The sequence below is a fragment of the Letharia lupina genome (assembly GCF_014066315.1).
Source record: "Letharia lupina isolate WasteWater1 chromosome Unknown contig_11, whole genome shotgun sequence".
Classification (NCBI taxonomy): domain Eukaryota; kingdom Fungi; phylum Ascomycota; class Lecanoromycetes; order Lecanorales; family Parmeliaceae; genus Letharia; species Letharia lupina.
Genome location: NW_023502980.1, coordinates 822,718 through 850,351, shown reverse-complemented (window position 1 = coordinate 850,351; position 27,634 = coordinate 822,718). Strand labels below are relative to the sequence as shown.

The 27,634-nt window shown below is 50.5% G+C and overlaps 12 protein-coding genes across 12 annotated transcripts; 5 read left to right on the top strand and 7 right to left on the bottom strand.

Moving 5' to 3' along the window:
• Positions 1 to 35: 35 nt before the first annotated feature.
• On the bottom strand, positions 36 to 565 carry HO133_000823 (uncharacterized protein; the record flags this gene model as incomplete). Its single annotated transcript, XM_037291759.1, has 2 exons — positions 36 to 302; positions 536 to 565. 2 exons carry the CDS (start codon positions 563 to 565, stop codon positions 36 to 38), a joined length of 297 nt encoding a protein of 98 aa, XP_037152121.1.
• A 1,098-nt stretch (positions 566 to 1,663) lies between these two features.
• Positions 1,664 to 3,053, bottom strand: HO133_000822 (uncharacterized protein; the record flags this gene model as incomplete). The annotated part of the gene is made up of 3 exons (XM_037291758.1): positions 1,664 to 2,030; positions 2,073 to 2,224; positions 3,003 to 3,053. The coding sequence occupies 3 exons, from the start codon at positions 3,051 to 3,053 to the stop codon at positions 1,664 to 1,666; spliced, it is 570 nt and encodes a 189-aa protein (XP_037152120.1).
• Positions 3,054 to 4,061: 1,008 nt separating this feature from the next.
• Positions 4,062 to 5,505, top strand: HO133_000821 (uncharacterized protein; the record flags this gene model as incomplete). The annotated part of the gene is made up of 5 exons (XM_037291757.1): positions 4,062 to 4,404; positions 4,437 to 4,448; positions 4,528 to 4,937; positions 4,970 to 5,194; positions 5,275 to 5,505. 5 exons carry the CDS (start codon positions 4,062 to 4,064, stop codon positions 5,503 to 5,505), a joined length of 1,221 nt encoding a protein of 406 aa, XP_037152119.1.
• Positions 5,506 to 6,261: 756 nt separating this feature from the next.
• HO133_000820 (uncharacterized protein) lies at positions 6,262 to 7,457 on the top strand (the record flags this gene model as incomplete). The annotated part of the gene is made up of 3 exons (XM_037291756.1): positions 6,262 to 6,760; positions 6,787 to 7,240; positions 7,316 to 7,457. The coding sequence occupies 3 exons, from the start codon at positions 6,262 to 6,264 to the stop codon at positions 7,455 to 7,457; spliced, it is 1,095 nt and encodes a 364-aa protein (XP_037152118.1).
• A 316-nt stretch (positions 7,458 to 7,773) lies between these two features.
• Positions 7,774 to 9,786, bottom strand: HO133_000819 (uncharacterized protein; the record flags this gene model as incomplete). Its single annotated transcript, XM_037291755.1, has 6 exons — positions 7,774 to 7,805; positions 7,858 to 8,148; positions 8,202 to 8,217; positions 8,282 to 8,686; positions 9,053 to 9,421; positions 9,469 to 9,786. The coding sequence occupies 6 exons, from the start codon at positions 9,784 to 9,786 to the stop codon at positions 7,774 to 7,776; spliced, it is 1,431 nt and encodes a 476-aa protein (XP_037152117.1).
• Positions 9,787 to 10,282: 496 nt separating this feature from the next.
• On the bottom strand, positions 10,283 to 11,136 carry HO133_000818 (uncharacterized protein; the record flags this gene model as incomplete). Its single annotated transcript, XM_037291754.1, has 3 exons — positions 10,283 to 10,466; positions 10,552 to 10,865; positions 10,978 to 11,136. 3 exons carry the CDS (start codon positions 11,134 to 11,136, stop codon positions 10,283 to 10,285), a joined length of 657 nt encoding a protein of 218 aa, XP_037152116.1.
• Positions 11,137 to 13,102: 1,966 nt separating this feature from the next.
• Positions 13,103 to 13,876, bottom strand: HO133_000817 (uncharacterized protein; the record flags this gene model as incomplete). Its single annotated transcript, XM_037291753.1, has 1 exon — positions 13,103 to 13,876. The coding sequence occupies one exon, from the start codon at positions 13,874 to 13,876 to the stop codon at positions 13,103 to 13,105; it is 774 nt and encodes a 257-aa protein (XP_037152115.1).
• A 607-nt stretch (positions 13,877 to 14,483) lies between these two features.
• HO133_000816 (uncharacterized protein) lies at positions 14,484 to 16,653 on the top strand (the record flags this gene model as incomplete). The annotated part of the gene is made up of 3 exons (XM_037291752.1): positions 14,484 to 14,751; positions 15,217 to 15,264; positions 15,443 to 16,653. 3 exons carry the CDS (start codon positions 14,484 to 14,486, stop codon positions 16,651 to 16,653), a joined length of 1,527 nt encoding a protein of 508 aa, XP_037152114.1.
• Positions 16,654 to 18,815: 2,162 nt separating this feature from the next.
• HO133_000815 (uncharacterized protein) lies at positions 18,816 to 19,444 on the top strand (the record flags this gene model as incomplete). The annotated part of the gene is made up of 2 exons (XM_037291751.1): positions 18,816 to 18,865; positions 18,925 to 19,444. 2 exons carry the CDS (start codon positions 18,816 to 18,818, stop codon positions 19,442 to 19,444), a joined length of 570 nt encoding a protein of 189 aa, XP_037152113.1.
• Positions 19,445 to 20,965: 1,521 nt separating this feature from the next.
• On the top strand, positions 20,966 to 23,508 carry HO133_000814 (uncharacterized protein; the record flags this gene model as incomplete). Its single annotated transcript, XM_037291750.1, has 8 exons — positions 20,966 to 21,098; positions 21,147 to 21,197; positions 21,248 to 21,314; positions 21,361 to 21,428; positions 21,478 to 21,646; positions 21,695 to 21,755; positions 21,806 to 22,357; positions 22,411 to 23,508. The coding sequence occupies 8 exons, from the start codon at positions 20,966 to 20,968 to the stop codon at positions 23,506 to 23,508; spliced, it is 2,199 nt and encodes a 732-aa protein (XP_037152112.1).
• A 238-nt stretch (positions 23,509 to 23,746) lies between these two features.
• HO133_000813 (uncharacterized protein) lies at positions 23,747 to 24,704 on the bottom strand (the record flags this gene model as incomplete). The annotated part of the gene is given in 4 exon segments (XM_037291749.1): positions 23,747 to 24,002; positions 24,022 to 24,169; positions 24,288 to 24,445; positions 24,610 to 24,704. The coding sequence occupies 4 exon segments, from the start codon at positions 24,702 to 24,704 to the stop codon at positions 23,747 to 23,749; spliced, it is 657 nt and encodes a 218-aa protein (XP_037152111.1).
• Positions 24,705 to 25,245: 541 nt separating this feature from the next.
• On the bottom strand, positions 25,246 to 27,522 carry HO133_000812 (uncharacterized protein; the record flags this gene model as incomplete). The annotated part of the gene is made up of 1 exon (XM_037291748.1): positions 25,246 to 27,522. The coding sequence occupies one exon, from the start codon at positions 27,520 to 27,522 to the stop codon at positions 25,246 to 25,248; it is 2,277 nt and encodes a 758-aa protein (XP_037152110.1).
• Between the last annotated feature and the right edge of the window lie 112 nt (positions 27,523 to 27,634).

Here is a 27,634-nt window from a genome sequence, read left to right as displayed (position 1 = left end):
AACCCAGAAACCCTCCGCCATCATATCTGATCTGATCACAGATCAGACTGATTCGAATTATTCAGCTCTGTGGCCCGATGAGTCCCGACCTTCTCATCGCCGTAACCGCCTGCATGCTCCACCCCAGTCGCGAACACTGCTCCCTTGAACTCAGCCATGGCGTCAACTTCGACCAGACCGTGGCCGTCGGCGGTCATGTGAGTCACCACGCTATCGTCAAACAACGCTCCCATTTCCTCACGCGAAAGACCTGTTGTCCCTGGAAGGAACTTCCATGCTTGATCAAACGTTCCGAATTGCTGCTGGTGGAGTTGTACCGAACGGACTGTTGAAAGCAAAGCGTTTGGCGTCAAATATTGCTTAAAAAGGAATGGTTCTTCACGGACTGATTATGGATGGAACTAGACGTACACCCTTTTTGCTAGATATATACACCTCAAACTACTACCCACACAGCCCCAAAACATGCTATCACATAAACGCGGAGCAGCAAATAAAACTATATGCGTCAAATATTATCCTTCACCACCCCGACTATTTCGGCGATCCACTCCGGTTTCTGCATAGTTGTTTCTGAACAATGTTCAAGCAATCGAATCCGCTTTTCGCAGAATTATATGAGTTTCCACACTACGATGGGCCGCCCCAAATGAATACCAAGCTCCCTAGACTATATTTGAGGCTAGCGAACTCATACTAGTAGCGCCACTGTGGACATGTCGTTGAAAAGATTGTGCATGATAAAGAGGGTAGACCCATGTGGTGACCCTGTTCAGATTGTATAGCTGTGGGATGGTCCTCGATGCGTGGAGAGTAGGGTGCTTATGACGAGAACATGATGCAGCTGCCGCCTGAGTGGCGTTCTTGTCTGGCCCGTATCCCCGAGTACTGTCACGAAACCTAAACTCAAAGGTCTAGCCCTAAATACGAGGTGGCAGGTACTTGGACAAGGGAAGGAGACATAGGTCTAGACTTCGTTTGATTTTTCGCTGTCTGGGCAAACACGCATGTTGCTGGTCAGTCGATATAGCGTTGGACTGGAATTGTCATTTAACTTAGATCATTTGCACTACTCGCACAAGCTCTGAACATCATCCGATAGTTGGAATCGCCACAGCCCCGGACTTCTTCCGTTCCTTGCATGTGTCGAGCCAACATGTGAAGGCCCAGGTCCAGAGAGAGTACAGCCTTGACTGGCGACTGGTATCTCTGTGAAAATCAAACGTCACTTAAAGTCACTTAAAGCCAATCATCAGACCCATGCCTAAGTTCAATGACCAATGATGAATGTTAAGATCAGGACGCAAGCCCAGCCTCAGAATGAACTCGGCCGGGAAACGCAGGTTCGCCAGTATAGATTGACTCGAGCCCGGTATGATGTAGAAGCGAGGATCTGTCCGATCATGGTAATCCATCGGAACATTTCCGGCACAATTCTAGCACTCCCCTGCTCATCCGCGAGTGTTGAGATTGTGATCCGCAATGCGATTATTGACCTTTTCCCGAAGAACTAAAGGCCGCGAACGGACTTGGGCCCGGAAAGCTCGTTCTCTGGTGCTCTAGAGTCCAATATTTCCAACCCACAAACAGCTTTCGGGAAAGCCCGCGGATTTCGAGATTCCAAGACGCAGGATACCTAAGATCACTCAACTGAATGCCAGTTCTACACATTGGTCAACGAAAAGTCAAGGTCGTCCGCCAATCCAGAGTCAAAACTGTCGAGTTGGCCATCTGATATGCCGACGAAAGCACCACTATCGATGGCGCTATCGTCGAACCTGTCCGGCCATTGCATGGCCGTGTCACCAGCGAAAGACACCGCTTGATCACGCTGTTGCTGTTGCAATAGCCCGATGAATGGCTGGACTGGTGTTGGCGAATCTTTCATTACCGACATTGAGTGACGAGCATGGCCGTCTCCTCTTGGGTCGTGAGGGTCTGAATCCCGCCGAATCACTAGGTCCTGAGTATAGTGTATGCAGATTGCGTTCGACGAGGGGGACCTGGCCTCATCCATGGATGCGATCCGTCTTGCGGCGGGCTACGAAGTCGATCATCGAGAAAATACATACAGATGGGTAACCGTCTCCTGCGGAATTCGAAATGTATCACATATTTGGGAGTCTATTGCCTTTTTGGCACTCTTGGAAAAGATCTCGTCCCCATACACTGGCATAGTAACCTCCTTGCTATCGTCCTCGCCTGCAAGGGTTTGCTGAGCTGACTGGAGAGCATTTTGGAGTCAGCTTAGTCTTTCATAACATGAACAAAACAAGGAAAAGAAGCTCACTTCATAATACAAATTCGAATCGTGAAAAAGATCAAATGATGAAAACATGTCTCCCGAGTCAGGCTGAAGTCCGGGATAGGAAGTAATATCTCTAAAACAACGCACCTCATGAGAAGGTTGTATAAGGGAAGAAAGTGCCGGGAGGTTAAGCGACGTCGAGTCACTGCGGGAAGCAGTGGTGGAGCATGTGCTTCCCTGGAGATTGATGATTATTGTGGTCAGACGTGATGGCATGAGTTGCTTCATCCATTCTTTCATTTCGAGATCTAGGTTGTGGTTGCCACTGCGCAGATGCCCGGGACAATAGCCCCTGGTCCCATGAACTGTTCCTCTGGTGTTCGGTGGCATTGTATTTTTGAACATTGTGATAGGCATCATCGTCAATGAGCTGGTCGCCGGCCTCTTCCTTGAAGCGGCGAGGTCTCTTCAGTGGGCGTTGTGAGGAGCCAAGCTTGGGTCCAGGTTTCAATGGTGGGCAAATTACTAATTGATACCCCGAACTGTGGAATCCTTACCGAATCATACCCAAAATTTTGGTGAGGGGTATGATTCGGTAAGATGGTGTTGATTCGGTAACCTGCCCTTTCAATGGTCCTGGAGGATAGGTACAGGTTTGTGATGACTTGATACATAGGGAGCATGAGGGTAGTTCCTTATCGCATCGAACCTTCCTTCGGCGGCACGATGGACAGGACAGTAGCGCAGTCGGTACCTGCGTGTAGATGCCGTCATCATTGGCTGGGCGCGTTTCTGAGCGCGACATGATGTTACGTGGTGAGGGTCATGCGCTTGCAGTCGTGGCGAACAGCACCAGTTGAGATGCCGAGATGGACGAGTTGAAGGTGAGTTTTGCTGCTTTGCATCCCCTGTAGGAGGACGGAGTATCTGATGATTGACATTCACGAGGCCATGGAGCTGACTGAGAAAGTAAAAGGACCACCGGATCTGTGAGGAAAGAGGGACCTTGCCCAGGAGGTTCATGGTACCCCGCATATCGAACTCTTAATGCGTGAGATTCTCTTCCTAGCTGCTGTTGCAGTGCGGGTTAGCGAAGCCCGAAGTCCAATGATTGCCTGAAGCTGTCTGAGCGTCGTTGTGATTGGTCAGGTGACCGTGGGAGAACGGGAGATGTTCAAGGATGCTAGGGATAAATTCGTGGGCCTCAGGGTCGTGACTTGTGACTCGTGACTCCTGGGCGGTGGCTGCTCCCCAACTCTCAAGCAAGAGCACCTTTCTCTACACCATCTTCCCTTCTCTTTTTCAACAGCCCATGGAGAACAACATTACCTATCTCCCTTTGCTTTTCAACTGGTTCTCTAGACTGATTTCAAACCAGCATAAGGTACTGATCCTGACATTTTGTAAGACAGCGACTGCTGAAGATTTCCGCTTGTTTTGGCCTAGCAACCTCTTTCCAACTCCGGAATCAGTCCTCCCGAGAGAGAACCCTGCCGTTGAGCGTCTGACTAGGAGAATGTGTATAGTCACGGCTTTAATTGTGGCCGGACTCGAAGTATTATCGTGTGAGGCTCGCGGTGAGTGTTGATGTCGGCGAGGATTTCGGGATAAGTCGCAGTGCAGGCATGAATCACATAAAGTCATCTCTTGTCTTCACTCTCCATTGATAAAGACACAGTGTATAATTGTGTTGAACTGTTCATTCTTGCGCCATTGATCAAGCGCTGTGCTATCGCCGCAAATCTTTTTCACTCATAAAGCCATTGCACGTGCATCTTCGACGTCTACAAGCCTGTGCCCAAAATAATTAAACATGACGGACAAGAAGTATCTGAAGACCCATATAGACCATCATTCGTTAGGGACCGCAGTCACTGGTACAGCTGGGTCGACACATGATGTGCCTGCCAGAGTCAGGGATGTGATTGAAACAATAAGAAAGGATGGCGACATCGCTGTTCGAAAGTATTCAGAGAAATTTGACAAATGGTCGCCTCGTGCATTCAGGCTCTCGAAAAGTGAGATTGATAAGGCAATTGCTGCATGCCCGAAGCAGACCATCGAAGATATCAAAAACGTCCAAAGAAATGTTCGAGCCTTTGCAGAAGCACAGCGGAAATCTATCACAGACTTCGAACTTGAAAATGCCTCCCGGTGTCCATCTTAGCCAAAAGAACATTCCCATCAGTGCTGTCGGATGGTAAGTAACTCAATATCCGCATCGAAGACATAATTTTACCATAGTATTTATATTCCTGGCGGAAGATACCCTCTTCTAGCTTCAGCTCACATGACGATTGTCACTGCCAAGGTTGCCGGTGTACAGACTGTAGTGGGGTGCACTCCCCCAATCCTGGGCAAGATTCCCAATGTAACAGTGGCTGCTATGTACTATGCCGGAGCCGATGAGATCTGGGTCCTCGGAGGCGTCCAGGCTGTTACTGCCATGGTGTGCGGTACGGGGACGATGCCAAAAGTTTACTTCATCGCCGGTCCCAGTAATGCCTTTGTAGCAGAAGCAAAGCGTCAGCTGTTCGGTGAAGTTGGTATCGATATCTTTGCTGGACCAACCGAAGTTCTAGTCATAGCTGACGAGCACGCGGATCCTTTCACGGTGGCCACAGACTTGCTCTCTCAGGCGGAGCACGGACCCGACACTCCTGCGGTGCTTATTACGACGTCAGAGAAGGTTGGCACCGAGTCGATCAAGATGGTAACAAGTTGCTCGAAATCCCACCGACAGCCGCTTTGGCCGGCACGTCATGGAAGACTTTTGGCGAGGCTATCGTTGTGCCTACATTTGAGGAGGCGTTCAAGCTTGCCAATGAGTACGCTAGCGAGCACGTCCGGACTCTTATACGGCATCCAAGAGAGGCATTGGAGAAGATGCAGAACTCCGGCGCCCTCTTCCTCGGTGAAAAGACTTGCGTCTCGTACGGTGACAAGGTAATCTTCTGCTTGCTTGTCGTGGACAGGCTTACATTGCTAGGTGATCGACACAAATCACATCTTGCCGACTCGGAAAGGCAGCGAAATATACGGGTGGATTATGGGTCGGTAAGTATCTTCGAACCGTGACTTACCAAGAAGTCACTTCGGAGAGCGCCAGCGGTGAGTTAGGTAGGTTGTGCGGACGATCAGCTCGAGCCGAAAATTTCGAAGGTCATGCAAGGAGTGGAGATCTGAGAGCGCACAAGTACCTTCGAGATGACTTGGAATGGATCAATCAGGGCTCGCAGAGCGCGTCGAAGTTATAGTCAGATCCATCCATGACCTGGGCGATGCTATTCATGTCACGGAGATGCTCCAGAAAGTGATACGTACAAAGTCCGTGGGAAAGAATGACAGCATCGAAATTGGGGGTTAGCATTTTCACATGGGCGCGATAATGTCTAGATGTCAATTACGGCAGTCATCTACCTCTTATGGAGTCAGACTCGGCATTACCAAAAGAACACAGAAAGAAAAAAAGCGCTCAGAAGTCTATCCATTCATATTTTTTCATTCGGTCTTCTCCCGCAGTTTACCTTGATGACCGTCCTATGGACGTAGAGAGTGAGGGTTGCAGCCATAATGTTTACTGCTCCTCCGCTAACAACCGATCCAATGATGGCGAACACATCATGCATGTTGGGGATCAGCCGCGCTATATCCTTCCCGGCTTTCACCTAGAACCTGTCAGAAATAAGGTACCCCACACCCCACACCCCATTTCCGTCATCGCACCACGATTATACCGATAATTCGTCCGCTACGGTCCACAAAACTCTACGACCTTCTCCGGACATTAAATCCCGTAGCAGTGCTCCCGGGATCACATAACCACTAGAGCAGTCCGTAACTGCTTGTAAGTCAGGTATTGCTTCCTCGGGCGAATGCCCGCTACATCGGCATTCTGGACATGACTAAAAGCCGGTCGGAGAGTAGACGTCTTCCCGGGCTCATGACCCTCTTGCCATCTATTGGAAATTATCTCGTAAACATTTCGTATACCACCTGCTAGTTGGCCCGACATGTCTCCATCCGTCATCACACCGGACGCCTCGTCCGGCGACTCCGAAAAAGTAGTCCTCGTCCGCATCGCCCACGTCTACTACACCCACGCCAACTTCGAGCGCGAGCACCGATTCCTGACTGACTTCGGCCTCACAGAGGTCTCGCGCCTCAACGTGGGGAAATCCAACGAGACCATCTACTACCGCGGATACGGATCCGAACCTTTCTTGTATTGCTCGACAAAGGGCGAGGAAGATGCCTTTGGGGGCACGGCGTTCGTGGTGGAGAGCAGGAAGGATTTGGAGTTGGCGACTAGGGCCATTCCGACTGCGAGTGAAATCTGGGAAATGAAGGGTGCGCCGGGCGGGGGGGAGTGTGTGACGGTGAAGGATCCGGTGGATGGGTTTATGGTGCATCTGGTTTATGGGCAGGTGCAGAGGGAGATGAAGGAGCAGCATGAACAGAAGGAGTTCAACTTCGTGAGTGCTTTCTCAGACACAGACGTTGACGGAGAGGGTGCCTGACCGTGGATCGTTCTGCAGCCAACAGAGAAGCATCGCCCGGCGAACAAATTCCAACGGATGCAAAAAGGTCAGCACCCGCACACCCCATCCCAGATGCAACCCCATCTAACATAACCCCAACAGGCCCGTCCCAGGTCCACAAACTCGGCCACTTCGGCATGGCCGTCACCGACTTCGCCACATCCTTCAACTTCTGGACCGGCCACTTCAACCTCAAACCCACCGACCTGCTGCACAACGCAGAAGGCCGCGACATCACCACATTCATGCACCTGGACCGCGGCCAAGAGTTCGTCGACCACCACTCCTTCTTTTTCTTCGAGGGGCCCAAACCGCACGTGCACCATTCTTCGTTCGAGGTGTTTGATTTCGACACCCAGGTGCTCGGGCACGATTGGTTGATCAAGAAGGGCTATGAGAATTGTTGGGGCGTGGGGAGACATGTATTGGGGAGTCAGATTTTCGATTATTGGTACGTGTGCTGCCGGCTCCGGTGACTGCGGGTGTCTGCCTGGGTCCCGTGGGCTAACAGCTGACCTTTGTGTAGGTTCGACACCTCGAAGTTCATCCTGGAACATTACGTCGATGGCGATCAGGTCAACGGCGAGACGCCTATCACGAGGGATTTGGCTTCGCCGGATAGCTTATACATTTGGGGTCCGGATGTACCCCCCAGATTCATGGACTGAGTGTGTATGCATGAGGATTGACCAGCAAGCGTATGTAGACCTCTGTGCATTTTTGGTTGTGAAGATCAGAAACTGAGTAGGCGTCGAGGGTGATGAAGCGTGGGTTAGGCAGCATCGGATAAGGTAGACAAGATCGTACAGCGAGTCGAGATGTGATGATTTGATGGTTGAGCGCTGCTGTCTCTGAGGACAATATGTAAAGTCACGGTGAGAAGTGATCGATGCTATCTATTTATGAGAAACGTTGGATACGCGATACTAGCTCCCGTCCCGATATCCATGTTCATGCTTTGGTGCAGCCCGATGCAGCATCTGCTCACTCATAGTAGATCTCGTTGATCAACATACCTGCCACCGCGTCAGCCTTACCCATCATCCGTGCACACAAACCTCACCATACCTATCCCCTCGATCTCAACCCTCATATCATCACCATGGTTCAAAACCACCTTCGGGTCTCTCATCGCCCCGATCCCCGGCGGGGTCCCCGTCATAATCAGGGACCCTCGCTCCAAGGTGGTTCGTTGCGACAGAAATGCGATCATTTCCGACACGCCAAAGATCATCTCTTCCGTGCTCGAGTCCTGGACGACGTTTCGGTTGTGGATGGCTTTGATGCGGAGGTCGTGCGGGTCGGAGATTTGCTCCTGCGCGACGAGGACGGGACCGATGGGGGCGGAGGAGTCGAAGCCTGAGAGGCCGTCAAGTACTCCGGCGAAACGGTGCGGAGCTGGTGGATCTTACCTTTTGAGAAGGACCACTGGGAATTCCGAAACTGCTCCGTCCTCGCGCTAACATCGTTCCCGCACGTACCCAACACGTACTCCAACGGCTTTTTTTTGGGGAATGTCTCTCCCCGTTTTGCCAATGACAACCGTGAGTTCGGCCTCGTAGTCGCTCGTTCCGTCCTGACAATGTTTAGGCACGCTGATTTTCCGCGGAGAGGGTCCGCACAAAGCTGCTCGTGGCTTGATGAACAGGACCGGATGGCTCGGGATTGGCATTTTGGCTTCTCTTGCGTGGTCACGGTACTTGAGGCCGAGGCAGCGAATAATGGGGGTTTCATCCGCAGAGATGGGGGGAAGAAGCTGGGCGACTGTCATTGTCTTCTCGGTAACGAGGCCGTCGAATATGGAACCGGTGATAAGGTTTGCCTCAATCCTTTTCTTTTCAACGGATGCAACTCCAAGATCAGGGTAGGTCTTGGGGTCTACTTGCCCCAAGTGGATCTGGCCATCTTCTTGGGCAACGAAGCGAATAAGATGGGTCCAATTCGAGGGCATGATGGCAAGTGATGAGTTCGATTTGGCAATATTATGTTTCTCTCTCTCTCTTTTGAAAAGCACAAAGCTGGTATTTAAACAAATTTATTAGAAGTAAGAAATGAAGTGGGTTGAATGTCTATATTGTTTACTTTGAAACGTGCACACAACTCACTGGGAGCCGCATGCTTAGTGGGGCAGTGTGCGTTTCGGCATAATTTCGCGGTGACTGAGGACCTCAAAGGCTCAATGGCTTGATTTGTCAGCCAAAGACGTCCAATTGAAGTCCCGTGAGAAGAAGGCAAAGAAGCAAATGCACGCTGAATAACATACATCATGCGGCAAAATTGGCATATCGGCCGTGATTAAGAAGAGTATGCCCGGGTTCTTCCGGATGCTCCAGTCTAGCAGCACGCGGTACTCGGGCGTCAGGAGGGTCGTGTCGACGAAGCCGGGGCACACGGCGCTGACCCGGATGCCCCTTTTGCCGTAGTCGAGCGCGTCCGTCTTGACGAGGCCGAGGACGCCGTGCTTCGAGATGATGTACAGGCCGTCCGCGGGCATGGCCACGAGGCCGAGGCTCGAGCACACCTCGAGGATGGACCCGCGGCTCCGTCCCCGGTGGTCACCGTTTCCTCCTCCGCCTCCCCCTCCGGGCCCATCGGACGAGGACGCGGACGCGGACGCGGCGGGCAGCGGGTCCTGCGCCTCCATGACGCGCAGCACGGCGCGCTGGCAGAACCACAGACCGCGCAGGTTGAACGCCCAGCAACGCGGTCGGAATCCTGCGTCAGGCTCGCGCCCGTGGGCCGGAAGGGCGCGGCGATGGCGGCGTTGTTGACGGCGTAGTCGATGCGCCCGAAGCGGGCGACGGTGTCCCGGTCGGCGCGGTCGACGTCGGCGTCGGAGGCTTGGTCGACGGTTGAGGGGAGGAATTCGACGGCCGTGGCGGCGGGGAGGGAGGAGAGGGCGGAGGCGGTGGCGGCGAGGCCGGCGATGCGGGTGCGGCCGTGGTGGGCGAATTGGAGGACGCAGGCGCGGCCGATGGAGCCGCCGGCGCCAGTCATTAGGGCGACGCTGGATGGGGGAGGGGCGGTTAGTTAGGTGGGAGGTTCCTGAGAGGGAGGTGGGTGGGGAGAGCTGAAGTAGGGTGGTTTACCCTGGTAGGTCCAATCCCACGGTGACGAAGGAGGAGAGGTTTGAAAGGTTGACTGGCTGGCAGGTGGTTTGCTCTTCAAGACGGCCATACTGCGTTGCTGTGATATAGATGGAGCTAAGATTGTCAACTCAGGTACGGCTTCGGTCATGACGAGCGCGTGACTTGCGGGCGGATTTTGTGTGATGGTGGAGGAGGAGGGGTAAAGTCGCGAACTGCCCGCGAGCCCGCCAAGACACCGACTTTTTGTGGAGACACGGACGGATTATAAATAGTGGACGCTGAAGATCGTGTTGTCAATCTGTTTATTGAGCTTCGTTCTTTTTATGGATCTGATCGATATACAGAAAAGTCCGATCTATCGAAATGCCACCACTGACTGCATCAAATAACCCTCGGCAATCCAATTACACGGTGAACCCTCCATCAACCGCAATATTTTGGCCTCTGATCCACAGCGCTTCGTCTGTGCACAGGAAGACAACCATGTTCGCGACATCTATCGGCTCGCCTAGTCGAGGCCATGGGGCCCCCTTACGCATCTCCGCAATAATTGCCGGGTCGCGGAAGTTCGTGCTCGCTTGAGCAGTCCTGACGACACCGGGGCAAACGGCGTTGATGTTGATACCAGCAATCATTAGTATTGAGAAACACCTCCAAGGAGGAGAAATCATACCTGTCTTTTGCGTGACCCAGCGCCACCGTTTTGGTCAGCGTGGTCACGGCCGCCTTACTCGCAGCGTAGGTGGCCTCTCGACGGATAGCGGTGATACCTGCAGCGGATGAGATGTTGACTATCCGCCCTCGTGCACCGGACTCGGCGATCGGTTGCTTGATCATCTGTTTAATGGCTTCACGCATCGCGGTCGCGCATCCTTTGCCATTGACCGCCATCATAATATCCCATTGCTCGTCGGTCTCTTCTACGAAGTCGCGAAGTGGCCACCAGACGCCGGCGTTGTTGATTATTATGTCGATCTTTGAAAATTTCTAGGGTGGGTCAGTACGAATGCAATCGATTCTCACAAAGCAGGTCAGGGAGGATGTACCTTCACAGTGAAATCGATCAAGGTAAAATCCTCAGCTGTATTGCCCATATCACACTGTTGATATGCAGAAGTTCTCCCATTGTTTGCAATGACGGTGTGTGTTGGAATATGCTTGTCTTCCTCGAAGCCGTGCTGTGCGCATTCCTCTTTATGTCGGAGCAGACGACGTGAACGCCCTCTCGTGCCAGCGCCAACGCAATTCCCCTGCCCATTCCTGACGACGCGCCCGTCACGATGGCGATTCGCCCATGAAGACGACCTGATCCGTTTACTTTCTATTTGAGATTTGAGATGGTGTTGATTTTCGTGTTCTCTGTGAGCTTGTGGAGGATTGACTTTGGTGAAGAGAGGGAGTATGCTATGGAAAAGTATCCGTGAAGTCACTGGCAGCACAGACATCGAAGAATTTGAGCAGACGCGCTTCATCGAATCCAAAACTTAGTAAAGTGTCGCGGTGCGCGGTGCGGAGTAAAATATGCGGGGCCGTCTACGGTAGGTATTCGGCCTAATCGTGCCCTCGCACTTTTGCCGGAGTCAAAGAAAGTGTGCTGCGAAGTCACCTGACTGCCACCGGACTGCCACCGTAGTATGTGAGAGAAAGCACTTCTTGTAAAAGAATAGTACAAATGGGTGCTCTGACAAAGACTGCGCCCCAAACGCAGTCCCAGCCTTAATATTGCAAATTGTTAGCACCGCAGAAACGCTAAGATACCTACATGTCTTCTCCACACGCCATACAATTCATCCACGTACCTCATCGGCCAGTTCGCTCTGACGACGAGATCAACAAGGACCTGGCCCCTGCCCTCAGTATATTGTTCCAGTACGTCCCATTGCTGTTCCCCTCGTTGTTGCCTCCCCATTTGTAAAACCGACGAGGCGTGATGGGCTACTGATTTTCTCGTTTGAGATTGTGCGAAGCGCGGAGTGTGATGGCAGTCAAGAGGTGACGAGAGCTGATGTTTAATCATGTAGAACGCACGGCTTAATCACAGCATGGCAGGGTAGGCGACACGAAGACCGATACACGCAAATCTGGATGCTCATCTGGCAAAACTTGGCATCAAGCCACGCATTCTTCACCAGTACAGCGTACAGGCAGTTTCACAATGAAGTCCAACCAGCACTCAATGACCGTAGCATTCATTGGCAGCAACACGCTATCCTCGGGACTAGTGACCTAGATAGTTTAGATCGACTGGGGGCCGTGGTCAAAGCGCCTGCGATAGAGGTTGCATTGACGAAGGTCATCGAAGGGAGGGTATCGGGCTATTATGTTATTTTCCGCTCGACGATAGGTCCAATTCTAGACGGAGAGGAGGGCTGCGGTGGATGGTGGGTTGGTCCGCAGATGAAGGATCCACAACGCCAGATACTGTTGGAGAGTTGGAGATCTGTTGACGTAAGCTCTCCAACCAATATTTATACCCAAGCTATCCACGATTCGAACTCCTTTTTTTCTGCTAGAAATCGGTCAGGTCCATGGGGCTAATTGAGAGCTTTCTAGGCACACCATGATGAATTTCAAAAGAGACCAACGTTTCAAAAGTGCATCGTGGCTCTCTCTGACTATTATGGGGAGTATATGATTCCCACACACATTGTTGAACTGAAGCCTGTATTTGGGAGTCTCTAAGACAGGGGAAAGACGAGTCTATTGAGATTAGCTCATGATTAGAATTTATCCAAGATATACTCCACTCCCGAAGCTTCTGTAACACTAAACCAAGAGTGCGTATGGAGTTGAGAAAGCATGTCAAGCAAATGGAGCCTTGTGGCTTCAATGACCTTATACAAGATTAAAGGCATGAGGCAAAGATGGCAGCAGAGAACGGGACTCGTACATCAGAATAGTTTAGTAAAGCATGTAGCCCGATTGTCATTCAAAGGCTATTGAGGCACGACGTCATCGAAAACACTTTGCACTGTGGCCCCAGCATCTTTGCAATCGCATGTCATATGGAAAAGTCGTGGTTGACTAGAGAGCATGTTCAGGAGGTCTATACGACAACGACAGCTGAAGCCGCTGGGGCTGAATGTCCGTTTTCAGTGAAGAGGACTTTGCTCTCGAAGGTAATCCCCGCTGAAATCAATGTATCTTTCGTGTTTTTTCTGCCCTTATATCAACTTCAGCCTCGAGATGGCCTTGGAAGCTCCTTCTCAAGCCCTAAACCTTGTTCAACTTAGCCTCTCTAACCACTTCTTTGTATTCTTCCATCCTCTCTTGGTCACATGCAGTTGGAGAATGGTCCCGAAATGGTGAGACACTGCAGCAACGAACAACTCGAGGGATACCAATTCGTTCTCATCTGTCCCAAGCTGCGAATTCAGAACACAGCGACCGATAGAGCTTTGAAATATCACCCTTTCGAGTCCCACGAAGCGGCGCAGGTTCTGGGGTGTGGAGCGGCTGTACGAGCACAGAATTATATTCCACATCCTCACTGCAAGCTCAAGCATAGCCTCGGAGCTCCAAGCATTTGCATCGTAGTTACTGGGTCGTCCGCCCCCACCGCGCCTGGCAGAAACTTCGACAGCGTTCATATCGCCGTAGGTGAGGTCCGCAAGGTGGAAATCAATGCAAATTGTTTTGATCATCTTCTGGTGCTCGGGCCGTAAATTTACGTACCAACCTTTTGTGTTGACAGGACCCGGCGGCCAATGGAAGGTATTCATCGCGAAAAACATGTAGTGACCATCGTTGTATGCTTGTTTGCAAGTTGCCAGGAGCTGAATGCCCGGTTGTTGAATAGTGGATTGCCCCTTCAGGTGGGCATCCGTGGTAATGGTGACGAGACGCTGAGATTGGCCTGATAAATGGCGAAAGAGAATTGCCATAGCATCCACAAAGCGCTTGGGTCGCGAGGAGAGAGATTTCCAGAATTGTTGAGCATGGCGATTTCTCTTTGCAGGACGAATATAGATGTCACCAGCAATCAATACGGACTCCATGATTTGATTTCGTATCTCTGCCGGCAATGCAAAGTACCGGAAATGGTTTCGAGAAGTCGCCATCATCGAGTAGTGACAGTTCCTTTTAGTTTCGTGAGATTTGGCGAGGTTCAATTAGATGATGAGAGAATGATCAAAGCTTGAAAGTCGCCGTAGAATGAATTTTGGTTTTGATGGGTTGACGTTTGTCTTGTGCTACCTCAACGTCTACACAGACGCCAGAATTTACCTGCGTGTGCTCACTGAGTGTAGTGCTAAAGGGTTGAACCTTGTCTGGAAGATAGTTGCTTGACATTGACACATGGTAATTAGAACTCGAAAAGTGTAGGCAGAAGTGCCTAAGGACAGAGATTCAGACACAGGAGCTGGTGGTCTCATTAGAGGATACCCAGACTTGTAGGGCTGTGAGCCAAGGCGCTAGCAATCAGTTCTGGTCGGCTGTCAGGTACAACATTAAGGATCCCATCTTATCTGTAAGGCATTTTCACTGAATCAGAATCAAAGCAAGGGCTTCATTTTCAGGCAATCTCATGCATATAAGCAGGAGTGTACCCTTCTGTAAGTTGTGTCTTCGGGATTATAGACAAGCTAGGTTTTGACGACAGCTATGGCGGTGGAGCACCTTCGTAGCATTGAACAAGACCCGCGCAACGGGGCACTAAATGGAGTCTGTGTCGCCAAGTCAGTGATCAATCGTGGCCAGCCTGCGCAAAATGGCCAGAACGCATACCTTGTGCTGGCGGTGCGAGAAAACCGGGTATCATCACAACGAGTGCCCAGACGGAAGTCCTGCAGAACAGAGCAGTCCCCGGGCTCGGAAGAGGCAGTCAAGAAGAAGTCCTACAGCGAGAAGGCAGAGCTTCAGGCAGTATTTAGTGGGAGCAAGAGCTTCGTCTTACCCTACCCACGGCACTGTCACTTGAGAACAGGAGCCACGACCTTTGCCGATTTAATTTTCACATATCGCTCTGGGTATTTGGTATCTGCGTGCGAAGAGACATATTGGCTAGCAATTTATGGATGGAGATACAAAATCGTTTCCAACTACGGCTAGCCTTGGGCCACAGTGTAAAAAAACTCATACGATGAAGACATCCCTCGAGATATGGCGCTGAGAAAATCGCACCCTTGACATAGGAGATTTATCTTCAAATTATATAATAATAACCTGGAATGGCTCGGTAAGGTAGTTGACAGGAATGTGCGCTATTGTTTCAGCCCCGATTTCAACGTTTCGTGTACACGCTAATTAAGCCAAACACGGGGCAAATACCCTCAGGGGAAAAATACCCGAAACTTCAGGATCAACGAGATCCCGTAGGAAAGCGTCTCACGTTTAGGAGAGCTTACAAGATTAGTCACAAATACCAACAACCGTGCCCCTCCAGGTAAGCCAAGTTTGATGTCTCTCACTTCTCGCGGGCCCTTTCGTCCCTTGCCTTCCACCTTTTTCCTTGACCAAGTCCACCAACATGACGCACACCGACTCTCGCTTTGACCGTATATATTGGATCTTCTTGCACGTTCTCGCCTTATCCGGCTTGCTAACAATACTCTTCCATACAGTCAAGTCGAACTCGAAATGGGCTCCCGGGGTCCCAAGCAAAGAGTCGAATACTGCCACTCTTCACCAAACAGCCAAAGCATCTCCTGCCGCTGACAAGCAAGAAACCACTACGACCGAGTGGACCTTCAATGCTACTCGCGACGGCGATAACCTGGCTCTGTCAGAAGAACAATGCAACATCGCTTTCCCAAAGCAATACACTGATATCCATAACAATGTCGCTAACCTCACCTCTAACCCAATCACCCTGTCCGATCTCGATGAACAAGACCAGCACGATCAGCGCATCCGCGCCATCATCTATGACGGCGAATTGTATATCATCTCCAGACACGGTAATATGTGGGTGCAAAACGGCGTCGCCACCGCTCACGCCCTGCAACGCGCCCTTTCCGCCTTTCCCGATCGCAAATCTCTCCCCAACATCGAGTTTTTCGTATTCACCTTCGACATCGTTGGCGAGAACAAAGCCGTCTGGACCTACACCAAGCCCGCTCACGATACCGAGTTTAAGAATCAATGGCTTATGCCCGATTTCGGTTACTGGGCCTGGCCGCACGCCCACATCCCTAGCTACAATCACATCCGCAACGAGATACGCAGGGTCGAGGAGCAAGTCGCCTTCGAGGACAAGACGCCGCAGCTGGTATGGCGCGGCAACAAGAACACAGCGCCCGAACGGCCTCGCTTCTTGGAAGCCACGGACGGCAAGGACTGGGCCAACGTTAGCGCGAGTGGATCCGCTTACCTCACCCTGTGGGATCACTGCCGCTTCAAAATGCTGATGGACATCTCGGGACGCAGTTGGAGTGGAAAGGGCAAATACATACAGAATTGCGAGAGTGTTTACGTGACACATACGCCTAAGTGGTTAAAGACTACCACTTACGCGCTGGAGGCTGACGGAGCCGAGCAGAATTTCGTGCAGGTCAAGGACGATTGGAGTGATCTCGAGGACAAGGTCAAAGAAGTGTTGGAGACTCCGCGTACGGCGGAGAGGATTGCGAAAAAGGGTGTGGAGGATATGAGAGATCGCTATCTGACTCCAGCTGCTGAGGCTTGTTACTGGCGCGCGTTAATCAGAGGGTATGGGAGAGTCAGTTTCGAGCCCCAATTGTATGAAAAAGATGGTTCAACATTAAGAGGGGTGCCGTTTGAGACTGTTGCTATATCTCCGTCGATTGATCTGGAGAAGTGGTGGGACTTCTGAGCGGCTGATTGTTCGACGGAGCTAGACCTGAAGCGGCATTCTATCTTCTTATACCCCAAGTCATAGCTATCTTTGAAGGTGGTTTAAGACTGTGCGAGAAACCCTAGGGAGTACTCGCCGGTGGATTGCTTCCCTGGCGAACCCTCATCTTTTGGATCAACCGTGCGGAACACTCGCCTATGGAGCACTCGCTGGGGGAGCAGTCACCCAGCGAACCCTCATCTTTTGGATGATCGATAGGAATGCTCTTATGGCGAGTGCTCCTCCTGGCACTTGCTGGGGGAGCACTCCCCACGGTTGACCCTCTGAGAATTACTCCCAGGTTGGGAGTACGTTGTAACTCCAAGGCAAAAATTGGAGGGTCCCTGGGGGAAACGGGAGCCTAGGGAGTAGTTATCTGAGGAGAGTAATCGCTGAGGACAGTCAGGAGACGATGCTAGAAAGTTTGAGAGCTGTAGGCTGGGACAGGGACGAAGTTATTGAAGACAGAGTGCCCGGTGGTTGATGATGGAGGATTGAAAACGAAATGTTGATGCATGAGGGAGTACGAAGGTTTATGTACATGAATAGGCGGCTGGTAACACGCGACATACGACATTACCCCTATATTCTTAACTATTGGGAAACAAAAAAGTTCCCGCAAGCACCCCCCCCTCGAAAATCGAAAAATGAAACTTCAGGAATAACTTCACAACGATAAATTATAATTTTCTGAAAACTTGATAACTATAAGAAGATATAATCAAGATCAAGATCTTCGATTTTTAAAATATTCTTATTATCTGCTATATAGTAAAATAAAAATCTATTAAATTCTTAAGATTTTTTAGATAAGTCTTGGCGATTATAGAATAGCCGAGGTAACTTTTCAACGTAAAGCGTATATTTTTAATTTATACTATACGAGTAAAGGCCTATGAATTAAATTCATAATCATTTTTTTGATCAGGGCTATCGAGTAAATAGGTGAGCGAACTTTGGTGAGCGATATTTGAATTCCTTGCCCTTTAATAATTATAAGACTTAATTTAAAAATTCATTTTTAATCTGAAAGCCCACATTTCGTTCTATAATTTAAAAAAATAATCTTAAAATTTTAATAGAAAATAGTAAAGTTATTAAAGGGTTAAAAGTAGAGTAAGAGATTTTGATGGTTGCGGACGCTAATTTATTTACCCGCGGTGACTCAGCCGGTCTAGCCAAAAGGCGTAATAACCCCGAATTTATGATTGGCTGCACATACAAATTCAAGGTTTTCAAGCTCAGCCCTATCTTATTCTGTTATATATACTGATCTTACGATAGGGAAATTAAAATCTTTCAAAATTCTTAAGATTAAATATTTAGTATTATGAGAAAAGATTATTGAAAACTATAGATTATAAAGAGTGATGGTTGTAAAGATTTTCAAGAAATTTCAATTTTGGTTTTCGAGGGGGGGGTGCTTGCGGGAACTTTTTTGTTTCCCAATGATTAAGAATATAGGGGTATGATATGCGCTGACCATGGCGCCTCTTCGCTTCGCTCGTATTGTAAACGAGTAAAGGCCGCTTTTCCAGTAACACATACACCAATTCAAGAATGGTGTGCTCCAGAATCGTGCAAAGGCAATGCTCAAATTACCGGAAGCCCGTTGCGCATTGGCAGAGCCTTCAATGTTCAAGTAATCAACCAGGTCCAAAAGGGAAAAGGGGCGTAGTCACCCAGTATCAACCCGTTGAGGCAGCGCTCGCCCGAGGCCTAGTCGAGGGTGAGGCCGGGACAGATTTATGTCTTCCTGGCAGCCGAAGAAGATATATTCAATACTCACGAGTTCAGTTAAAGCTCTTCCGGAGTGCCCAGGCTCCCTCTTTGAATTTTTGAAAATTGAAAAGGTAAAGTATTACAGTAAGAATAAGTCTAAAACAGACGTCGATATGTTTAGCGTCCGTTTCATATATCTCAATCGCTCGCGCCACGCGTGTCAGACGAGCAATGGGCGTGGTCTACGTAAGTAAGTAAAGTATGCGCGCAGCGAAATGCTGATATCATGGCTTCTGGCGCTAGACCCAATTCAGCAGCCTGCCGCGGCTCTCCGTACATTCTCCCACTGCACTACTCGCGTTCGCGAGAACAAATAGTCTCTACCACTGTCCGAACCTCTTCGTAACCCTCTCGCAAAAATGTCCGATCTCTCAATCCTCTACAGCCCCGCCCCCTACCACATCATCAGGTCCGCCCGCCCTCTCCGTCTCCCAGCCCTGTCCCCAACTAACTCGACCACTCTACCAGCTATGGCACCCTCCTCGGCAGCTCCATCTACCAATCCTTCATCAACGGCATAGTCTCCTACCGCGCCCTCTCCCGCCCTCAATTCTCCACCCTGCAAGCCGCCCTCACTCCCGTCTACTTCGCCCTGCAAACCGCCCTCCCGGTCATCATGGCGCTTACATACCCTGGCGTCAAATCCCCCTCTTCCCTTGGTGGTATTACCACGGAACCCTCAAGTCTAAGCGGCATACTACAAGAGCGAAACAGATGGACGGTCTTAGCGCCCATTGCGACGGTTTTCGCATTGAATGCGGCGAACTTGCTTTGGGCGGGACCGGTTACGACGCGGATTATGAAAGAGAGGAAGCATCAGGAGACGCGGGACGGGAAGAAGTATTATGAACAGGGACCGCAGTCGAAAGAGATGCAGAGGTTGAATAGGGCGTTTAGTCGTATGCATGGGGTTAGTGCATTGACGAATTTGGTGGGTTTGGGAATTACGGTTTGGTATGGGTTCTTGCTGGCGGAGAGGTTGCAGTAGGGGAACTAGGCCGGAAAGAAGTATGGGGAGGTTTTGGGGGAGAGTGGCGTACTTCTGGAAAAAGAATTGGGTATGGAGCATGTGAGAAGGTCTGGTTTTTTGGCGAGGTTGCATGAATACACCGGGAATACGCTGTGGCTGTGATGACTGGTCATGATAGTATTACCATATGCTCACCGTTTTGAGCCTACCGCTTTGAGCTTTTCGAATCGTAAATAGGCCTAGATCCCCAAGGTGCAGGAGGTCCTTCTCCATATTCAACAACATCGTTCGTCCATTCGATTAAATCAATGTCATCGTACGAGTACAGCCTTCGCTTCTGGCCAGGAATTCTACGGCCTCTTCTTGGTGGAGCATTCCCACCCGAAGCAAAGAGACTTCCGCCACCACGTATTTGAGTGGAATACTTTATAAACTGTCTGGAATGATACTTAGAACTGAAATCTGAGGTAGAGAATAACAGGGCGGTGACCGTCGTAGCTCGAGAACATCCGAACTACGTCTGACAAAGCTAGCGACATCTCAAGCGTTTGAGCTATGGAACGAAGAGATCAATGGCGAAAGTGAGTTAGGATCTAATCGAGGATTTTGGAGGAGCGGCAGATGTTCAGGTTGATTACTACTCGAGGGTAGACAGAGCAACAAGTATATTAGGAAGAGGGGCGCTGGTCAGCGTGCGAGATGATCTGTGCTAATCAAGAAGTCTTATGATGAACGGCAAATTGAAGGGAGTACAGCTTCTGGTAGCGATTGCATCGGCGAGATACGCTTTCCCACCAAATGGGTAAAGTTTGGACATGAAGGATCCCTTTAGATGGCTGACTTCCCAATTCTGAGAACGTCTGCGCGGGCCAACAGTGTTGGAAAAGGGCTACCAGCCTTCGTAAGCTTGCGAAAAAGACTGCATGAGTTCCGTCCATAAACATTGCGTCAAGCTCAGCCTATCCAGAAATCATACAACGCAATTTTTTTTCACCCCCAAACTGAGGACAAGGACTGAAATCACGCGTGCAATTTCTAGCTGATCCAGCGTTCCAGGCTGTATGGAAAGAATGTGCAGTGGACCTGGCTGGGCCTTGAGTGAGATGAACATCTTTCGATCGAGAGAAGGTCAGACTCTACCGTTAAATCTGCCGTATGAAGGAGCAAAGTTCCCTTGACAAGTCAGAGTAGTGCAGTTGATGCTATGACACTACGTCGTCGCGAAGCAGAAATTGTGGTAGTCGTCCATGTTGTTGGGGTTCCAAACCGAAATCCTTTGGCATTGGCTCCATAAAAGCGCAAGCGGAGCCTTCCCCCGAAGGATAGATTCGTCTCTTGCACTGTCATCGTCAAGATTCAAAGGCCTTGTACTGCCGAAAGACGTTGGTGCTAAGACATAGTGGTCACGTGCCTTCGCGTTTAGAAGTTTCCGCGACGGTGTCTGCCTGCTACTTCTTACCCCACATTACCACATATCCACAAACAACCTTCCCTTCTCCCGCGATATCACGCGGGCGCGAGCAGCACCGCAACATAATCATGGCAGACAAGGAGGCGACGGTCTACATTGTAGATATGGGGAGGTCGATGGGTGAAAAGCGCAACGCAAGGAAGGAATCAGATCTTGACTGGGCGATGACCTACGTCTGGGAAAAGATCACCAGTACAGTAGGTAGGTGGAAACTCTCTCTGCGTAAGTCTGTCTGACAGATCTAGGTAGCGACCGACCGGAAGACTGCACAGCTTGGAGCCATTGGGCTGCGCACCGATCGTACGACCCTTAAAACACTTTGGCGATTGCGGACGTTCATACTCGAATAGGCACGGAGAATGAGCTAGACAGCGAAGACAGCTTCCAAAATATATCTGTGCTGCAGGAGATAAAACAGTGGGTATCTTGCGGCATTGGAAAGAGCTCGGCTCAAATCCTACAGGGTTCTGCTACCGGGCTTGAAGGATCTATGGCAAAAAGTCAAAGTGAGCGACACGGCCGATGGCGACGGTACGCTTGTCTCCCTCACCCTCGAAGGATAATCTACTAATGAAGCCAGCAATATCGGCTATTGTCATTGCCATCCAGATGATCACGAAGCATTGCAAGAAGCTGAAATACAAGCGGAAGATAATCCTTGTCACAGATGGACGGGGCTCTATGGATGCGGATGACATGTCGCAAATCACGGAGAAGATCAAGTCAGACGATATCGAGCTTGTGATCATGTATGCACTAAATCGAAATTCAAAAGGATGAGAATTAACGACTGGCAGTGGAGTTGACTTTGACGATCCAGATTATGGATTCAAGGAAGAGGACAAAGATCCTCAAAAGGTCTTCAATCACAACCAAGATATCTAACATCTGCTTATGAGACGATACAGGCAGTCAATGAAGCAACGTTCAGAGCTCTGGTGGAAGACTGCGAAGGCATTTTCGGAACAATGCAACAAGCAATCGAGGAGCTGGGTACGCCAAGGCTCAAGACCACGAGACCTGTACCTTCCTATAAAGGCCAGCTTACCCTTGGAGACCCCGAGCAATTTGATTCAGCTCTCTGCATCGATGTCGAAAGGTATCCTAGGGTTGTGGTCCGAAAACCGCTTGCAGCAAGTCAATATGTTCAACGGTCTGATCTATCAAATGACCACGTCAGCACACAGTCCTCGGCAACAATGATGCCTGATGCGGATGGAGCCGATTCCGGTCCAATTCAATCTGATGGGAACAGCTTGACGTCTGTGAGGAATGCTCGAACCTATCAAGTCCTTGACGAGGAAGCTCCAGGAGGAAAACGAGACGTTAGCAGAGACGATTTGGCTAAAGGCTATGAGTATGGGCGAACAGCTGTGCACATAAGTGAGTCTGACCTTAACGTCACGAAATTGGAGACCCAGCCGGGACTTGAGATCGTTGGGTTCATTCCCTGGTCGACAGTGAGTGCCTAATATTTGCATGCTTCAGTAACTTTATCTCTGACAGAGTACAGTTCGAACGCTATATGACTTTGTCTGTCTCTTGCATCGTCATCGCTCAGAAAACGAACAGCAAGGCCATAATGGCCTTGTCATCGCTGATACATGCTCTCTTCGAGCTGGAATCGTATGCAGTTGCCCGCTTGGTCACTAAAGCAGATAGAGAGCCCCTGATCACCTTGCTTGCGCCATCAATCGAGGTTGATTATGAATGTCTCCTTGATGTACAGCTGCCTTTCGCCGAAGATGTCCGTTCCTATAGATTTCCACCGCTGGACAGAGTCATCACAGTGTCTGGGAAGGAAATCCGGGAACACCGAAATCTACCAAATGACACGCTGAGCGCGGCGATGAGCGACTACGTTGACCGAATGGATCTCTCGGACTTGGGGAAAGATGATGAAGGAAACCCGGCAGAGTATATGAACATGACTGATACATTTTCCCCGGTCCTGCATCGCATGGACCAAGCAGTCCGATGGAGAGCGGTGCATCCCACGGAGCCGGTCCCCCCTCCATACGATATACTTACAAGATATTCCAACCCTCCTAAAGAGCTGGTGGCTGGATCCAAAAAGAGGCTCGAAAAGCTGATCGCCGCGGCGGATGTCAAGAAAGTTCCGCCCAAAGTCCAATCCAGAAAACGCAACCGCAACGAAATCAAACCCCTCTCCGGCCTCGACGTCGGCGCTCTCCTCGGCAACAACAAATCCAAAAAGACCAGAATAACCCGCGAAAACCCCATCCCTGAATTCCGACAAGCTCTCGACACGACCGAGTCTGAAGATGCGGTCCGTGACGCCGTCAAGCAACTTTCCACAATCATCGAAGCGCAAATCAAAGACAGCTTCGGTGACATTGCTTATGGCAAGGCGGTGGAGGAGTTGGACCTGATGAGGAATGAGATGATTGACATGGAGGAGCCGGGGTTGTATAATGAGTTTATCAAGATTCTGAAGGGGAAGTTGTTGGGGGAGGAGCTGGGGGGTGATAGGAGGGAGATGTGGTATGAGATCCGTAAGAACAAGCTTGGATTAATTGAGAAAAAGAGCTCGGACAAGTCGAATGTGGATGAGGATGAAGCGAAGGCGTTTCTGTCGTCAAGATCATAATGCTGATTTGTAGTCTATGTCTCGTGATATCCACCCTTTCTATTACACCAAGCCGAAAATTCTTTGATGAAGATGCAAAGACAGCCCCCGCAAGGTCTTCGATCCACACACAGCACGTCCATTCCGAAGCCGGAAGTTTCAAAATCTCCCAACCTGACACCCCCACAACTGCCTCCTTTTGGGTCAATGTGATGTGTCTGATCCTCTACACACTCTTCTCAGCACGCGCTCACCCGATCTAAGCCGTCGCCCACAGCCCCGACATCTGCAGCCCCGACCCCACCACCGACCCCGTAAGCGTGCAGACACCCCGCCACCAGCCGTACACGAAGCCGAAAGGGAAGCTCTTGATGGCCGCGTCCACGGGTATGATATCTATGCCGCCGTCAGCAGTCTGCATTATGCCGTCCGTCACGATGCCCGAGGCGGCATGAAGAGGGGGAAAGGGGCCGGGAGGGGAAAGGGGGACGGAAAGGGAAAGGTATAGTACCCCACTGTCTGCTAATATAGTACTTATCGTCCTGTTGACTCTGCACGAGATCGAGCACCGTCATGAACTTGACCCCTCGGATCCGCGCGAAGCCGAACGGGAGGAGGACGAAGTTCACATCTTCCTCCAGTTCGATCACCGCGCGGGTGTTGTCGGCGTCGATGGTGACGTCTGGTTTCGTGGTTCACGTGCGCCGTCAATGAAGGGTTCTCGAATCGGGGGAGAGGGAAGACGGGATACTGTAGGGGAGAGAGGGGGGAGAGGGGAGGGAGGGGGGGGGTTTACGTACGCGTGAAGTGGATCTCGATCTTTCGCGTCAGGACTTTGTAAACGGCGTAGACTTGCTTGAGGGTGTCGATGCTGTGGGGGGCGGGTTTGACGTCGACGATGGGGTGCACGAAGGCGGCGTTTTGGGTGAAGCTGGTGGGTGGGGTCAGGATGGGAACACTGGATCGAAGGAGCGAGAGAGAGAGAAAAGAGAGAAGAATCCATGTTGGGTTTTCTTTTGGGGGTCTTTGGTTACTACGTTGTCTTGCAATAGTATGAAAGGGTCATCTATAAAGAAAGGTGACATGATGTGAGAGCACGGTCGTGATTTCGAAACGACATACTATTTTTCTACGGTAGCTTTGTGTACGACTGGGTCATCGCTCTCGGTAAGATTGCGGACAATTTGCTTGATTTGTTCCACTGACGGCTTCTCCATTGTAGTTTTGCCGAGTGGGCGTTGTATATCCGGACAGATCCTTCGCTGTCAGTATCTAGTATTCGACGAATGTGAAGGTGAGTTGTTTCAAGTTTGGGAAAACCGTTGAGGAAGAATGACATATCCATAGAATATCGGCTAGAGCGGCAAAGTATTAGGGTTACGATCCGATCATGCAGGTACCGTTTACAAGTTCAATAAAAAGTGCCAAACTAGGTACCTAAGTCGTACGGTGGGCAAACTACCAGAGAAAGTGGTGGTCGAGGCGGTACAAATCCCTAAAAATACTGGCCGACCAGAGTCGTACCAACGAGGAGCCGTTATTACGGTTATTGAACGCTCACCCCAATAGACTGATGACTGATAAATGGCACGTATCTGAATGTCGATACCCAAAGACGACGTCAAAGATATAGCTGCTCATACGTCCAGCTCTCCGTTCACAGGCATATGTATGGGTATCGTCTAAAACAGTAAAAAAAACGAACCAAAAGCCTTCCGTCTACGTTCTCCGTCTCAATCCTTCCATCCACCGCTTTCCTCAACCTCTCGCTCCCTCTTTGACCCACTCCTTAATCCTCTCCGCTACATCATTCACGAACCACTGGTACCTCTCCCCATCCACGAAGAAGAGCCCGCAATGAGCTCCCACCTCATCAACGCCTGGCATAAAGACCCTTACCCAGCAAGGATCAATCTGGCCATTCTCCTTCGACGGTAGCATGCAGAATTTCTTATCTCGCTTTGCTTTCTGTTCTTTGGGCTCAGTATCAGCATCAGCACCGTCTGCATCGGAATCGGCCATCGACTTTGTCTCGCGCAAAGAAGCATTCCCGAGCTTATCGCTCTCCACCTTAGCTCTTTGCTTTTCGGCCTTCAATCGTTCCTTTTCGCTCTTCTTTTGCTCTTCCCTTTCAACTTTTGCTCTCTCCCGCTCTCCTTTCTCCATGCCACGCTGCTCGGCTTTGGTCCTGTCCTTTTCTTCTGCTTTTTCAACCTTCTCTCTCTCCTTAGCTGCATTCTTTTCCTTTTTCTCGACGAGCTTCCGTCTATCAGCGATCGCCTTGTCGCGATCTCTGACTGCTTGCTTATAAGCTTTGACTTGGCGAGAATGTTCCTTTTCCGCGAGTTTGCGTGTATCCTTGTCGGGGTAGAGAGTGGGGTCGAAGAGGGCAGGTTCTTCGGGGGCAATGGAAACCGGAGGGAGAGATGGTGCGGCTCTCAAGGGCGGCGGGTTTGTCAATGCGATGTACGGGGCCTTCGAAGGGCTGGGGCGTGAGTTGGCATCGGAATTGCTAGGCTTGAGCGCTGCAAGCTTATCATGGTCGTCGAGTTCTTCTTCCCGCTCATCACTTGTAACAGGAGCCGGGTGCAAGTGGTCCATTGCTTGGCTAACGTCAGACATTGCGCCTTCATCGTCGCTGATGCCTTCGCTAGCAGTGAGGAAGGCTTTGTCATGGTCTTGAGTGTCTTCTTCGGCTATTTCTTCGTCGTTCGGTTTCTCGATGGAAATCCTAGGACTCGTGTCTGGCGAATGACCCTCGAGAGTGTCGAGGCTTGTCTCGTGTATCTGCAGTGCCATGCGTGACGATTCTCCATCCAGTTGACCAGTTTGAGTCCGAGATGCAAGAGGCGATGGCTCCTTTGGCTTCTTCGGCCGCCCCGTACTTGCAGTGTAGTAGTTCACAAATCTTGTTCTCTGTGGTGGTTTAACATCCTCGAGGGCCCTGATCTTGCCATACCGATTCTTTAAACCATTATAATCCGCCATAGCTCCGCCGAATTCAAGATGAGACTTCACATACGACTGTGTAGCTTTACGCAAATCGTCAGAATGTTTGTTGAGGAAATGCCAGGCATTGCTCCAACCAGTACGCTGCGGTAACCGCACATCATTGACAAAAGGAGGGTCGAAGTTTGGATCTTTGGTCGGCAGATCAGGAGCAGCGGATAGTGGTATTGAGGTATTGGAACTTGACTCCGTTGGCATCAACGTAGATCCAGTAGCCTCTGAACCAAAGTAAGAAGACGACGCAGAAGACTGTATGGCTTCGTTGGTCGACGTTCGAGTGACGTCCTGGCTTCCAGCACTGGTCTCTGCAGATTTTGGGGCAGGAGAATCTGGCGCTGGTCTGAACAGACTCCCAAGCCCACTAGCTATGACACCAGGATGCATTCCCAGAAACGGAGTATCAAAATTGATCGTCCCCAAGACTCGATGTCCTTCCAGTAAAGCCACCTCCGCAGATAGCAATCCTCCCATACTATGCCCTAGCAGCACGACATCCGTATCCCGCCCCTCATGCGGGCTTAGCCATTCTCCAAACGCATCCCTCGCGTATTCAATCGCCTTCCTACTCTTATACTTTGGATAAATCTTTGTGTGCACCACATGGCTTCCCTCCAGCTTGACCGTAACCAGGTTATGCACGTGAGCCGGAAAACTCTGGAAACTGGTTTCGTTTCCCATGAAACCGTGTATGTACACCAGTAACAGCGTTCTTTTTCCATCTGTCCTATTTCCATCTCCATCCGTGTGAGAATCATTGTGGGGTACGAGCGATTGAGTAGACGAAGAGCGAGGGTCTTGTGCGGTCCAGGAATTGGTCAACGGTTGGGAGTGATAGATTGGTGCAGTCTCAGTGTAGGGAGGAGGGGCGTCTGGGGGGTGGTCTGGAAGTGAGTTGGGGGTAACGCGGGGTGGTAGAGGAGGGGGTGGGCGGCGCTGGAAGGGAGGTGGTTGCTCTTCTAGATGCTCGTTTACAGATGGAGGCCGGTGAGTCCCTGAGAATAGAGTTTGATCATGTTTGTAACCCATGATCGCTTCGTGCTGTGACAGCACCTGGTTGGGACGAAGGTAAATATTGGGGTTGTGCCGGGTAGCGGAGGGAAATTTACGAGCACGGAGTAGAAGGGAAGTCACCCGAAAG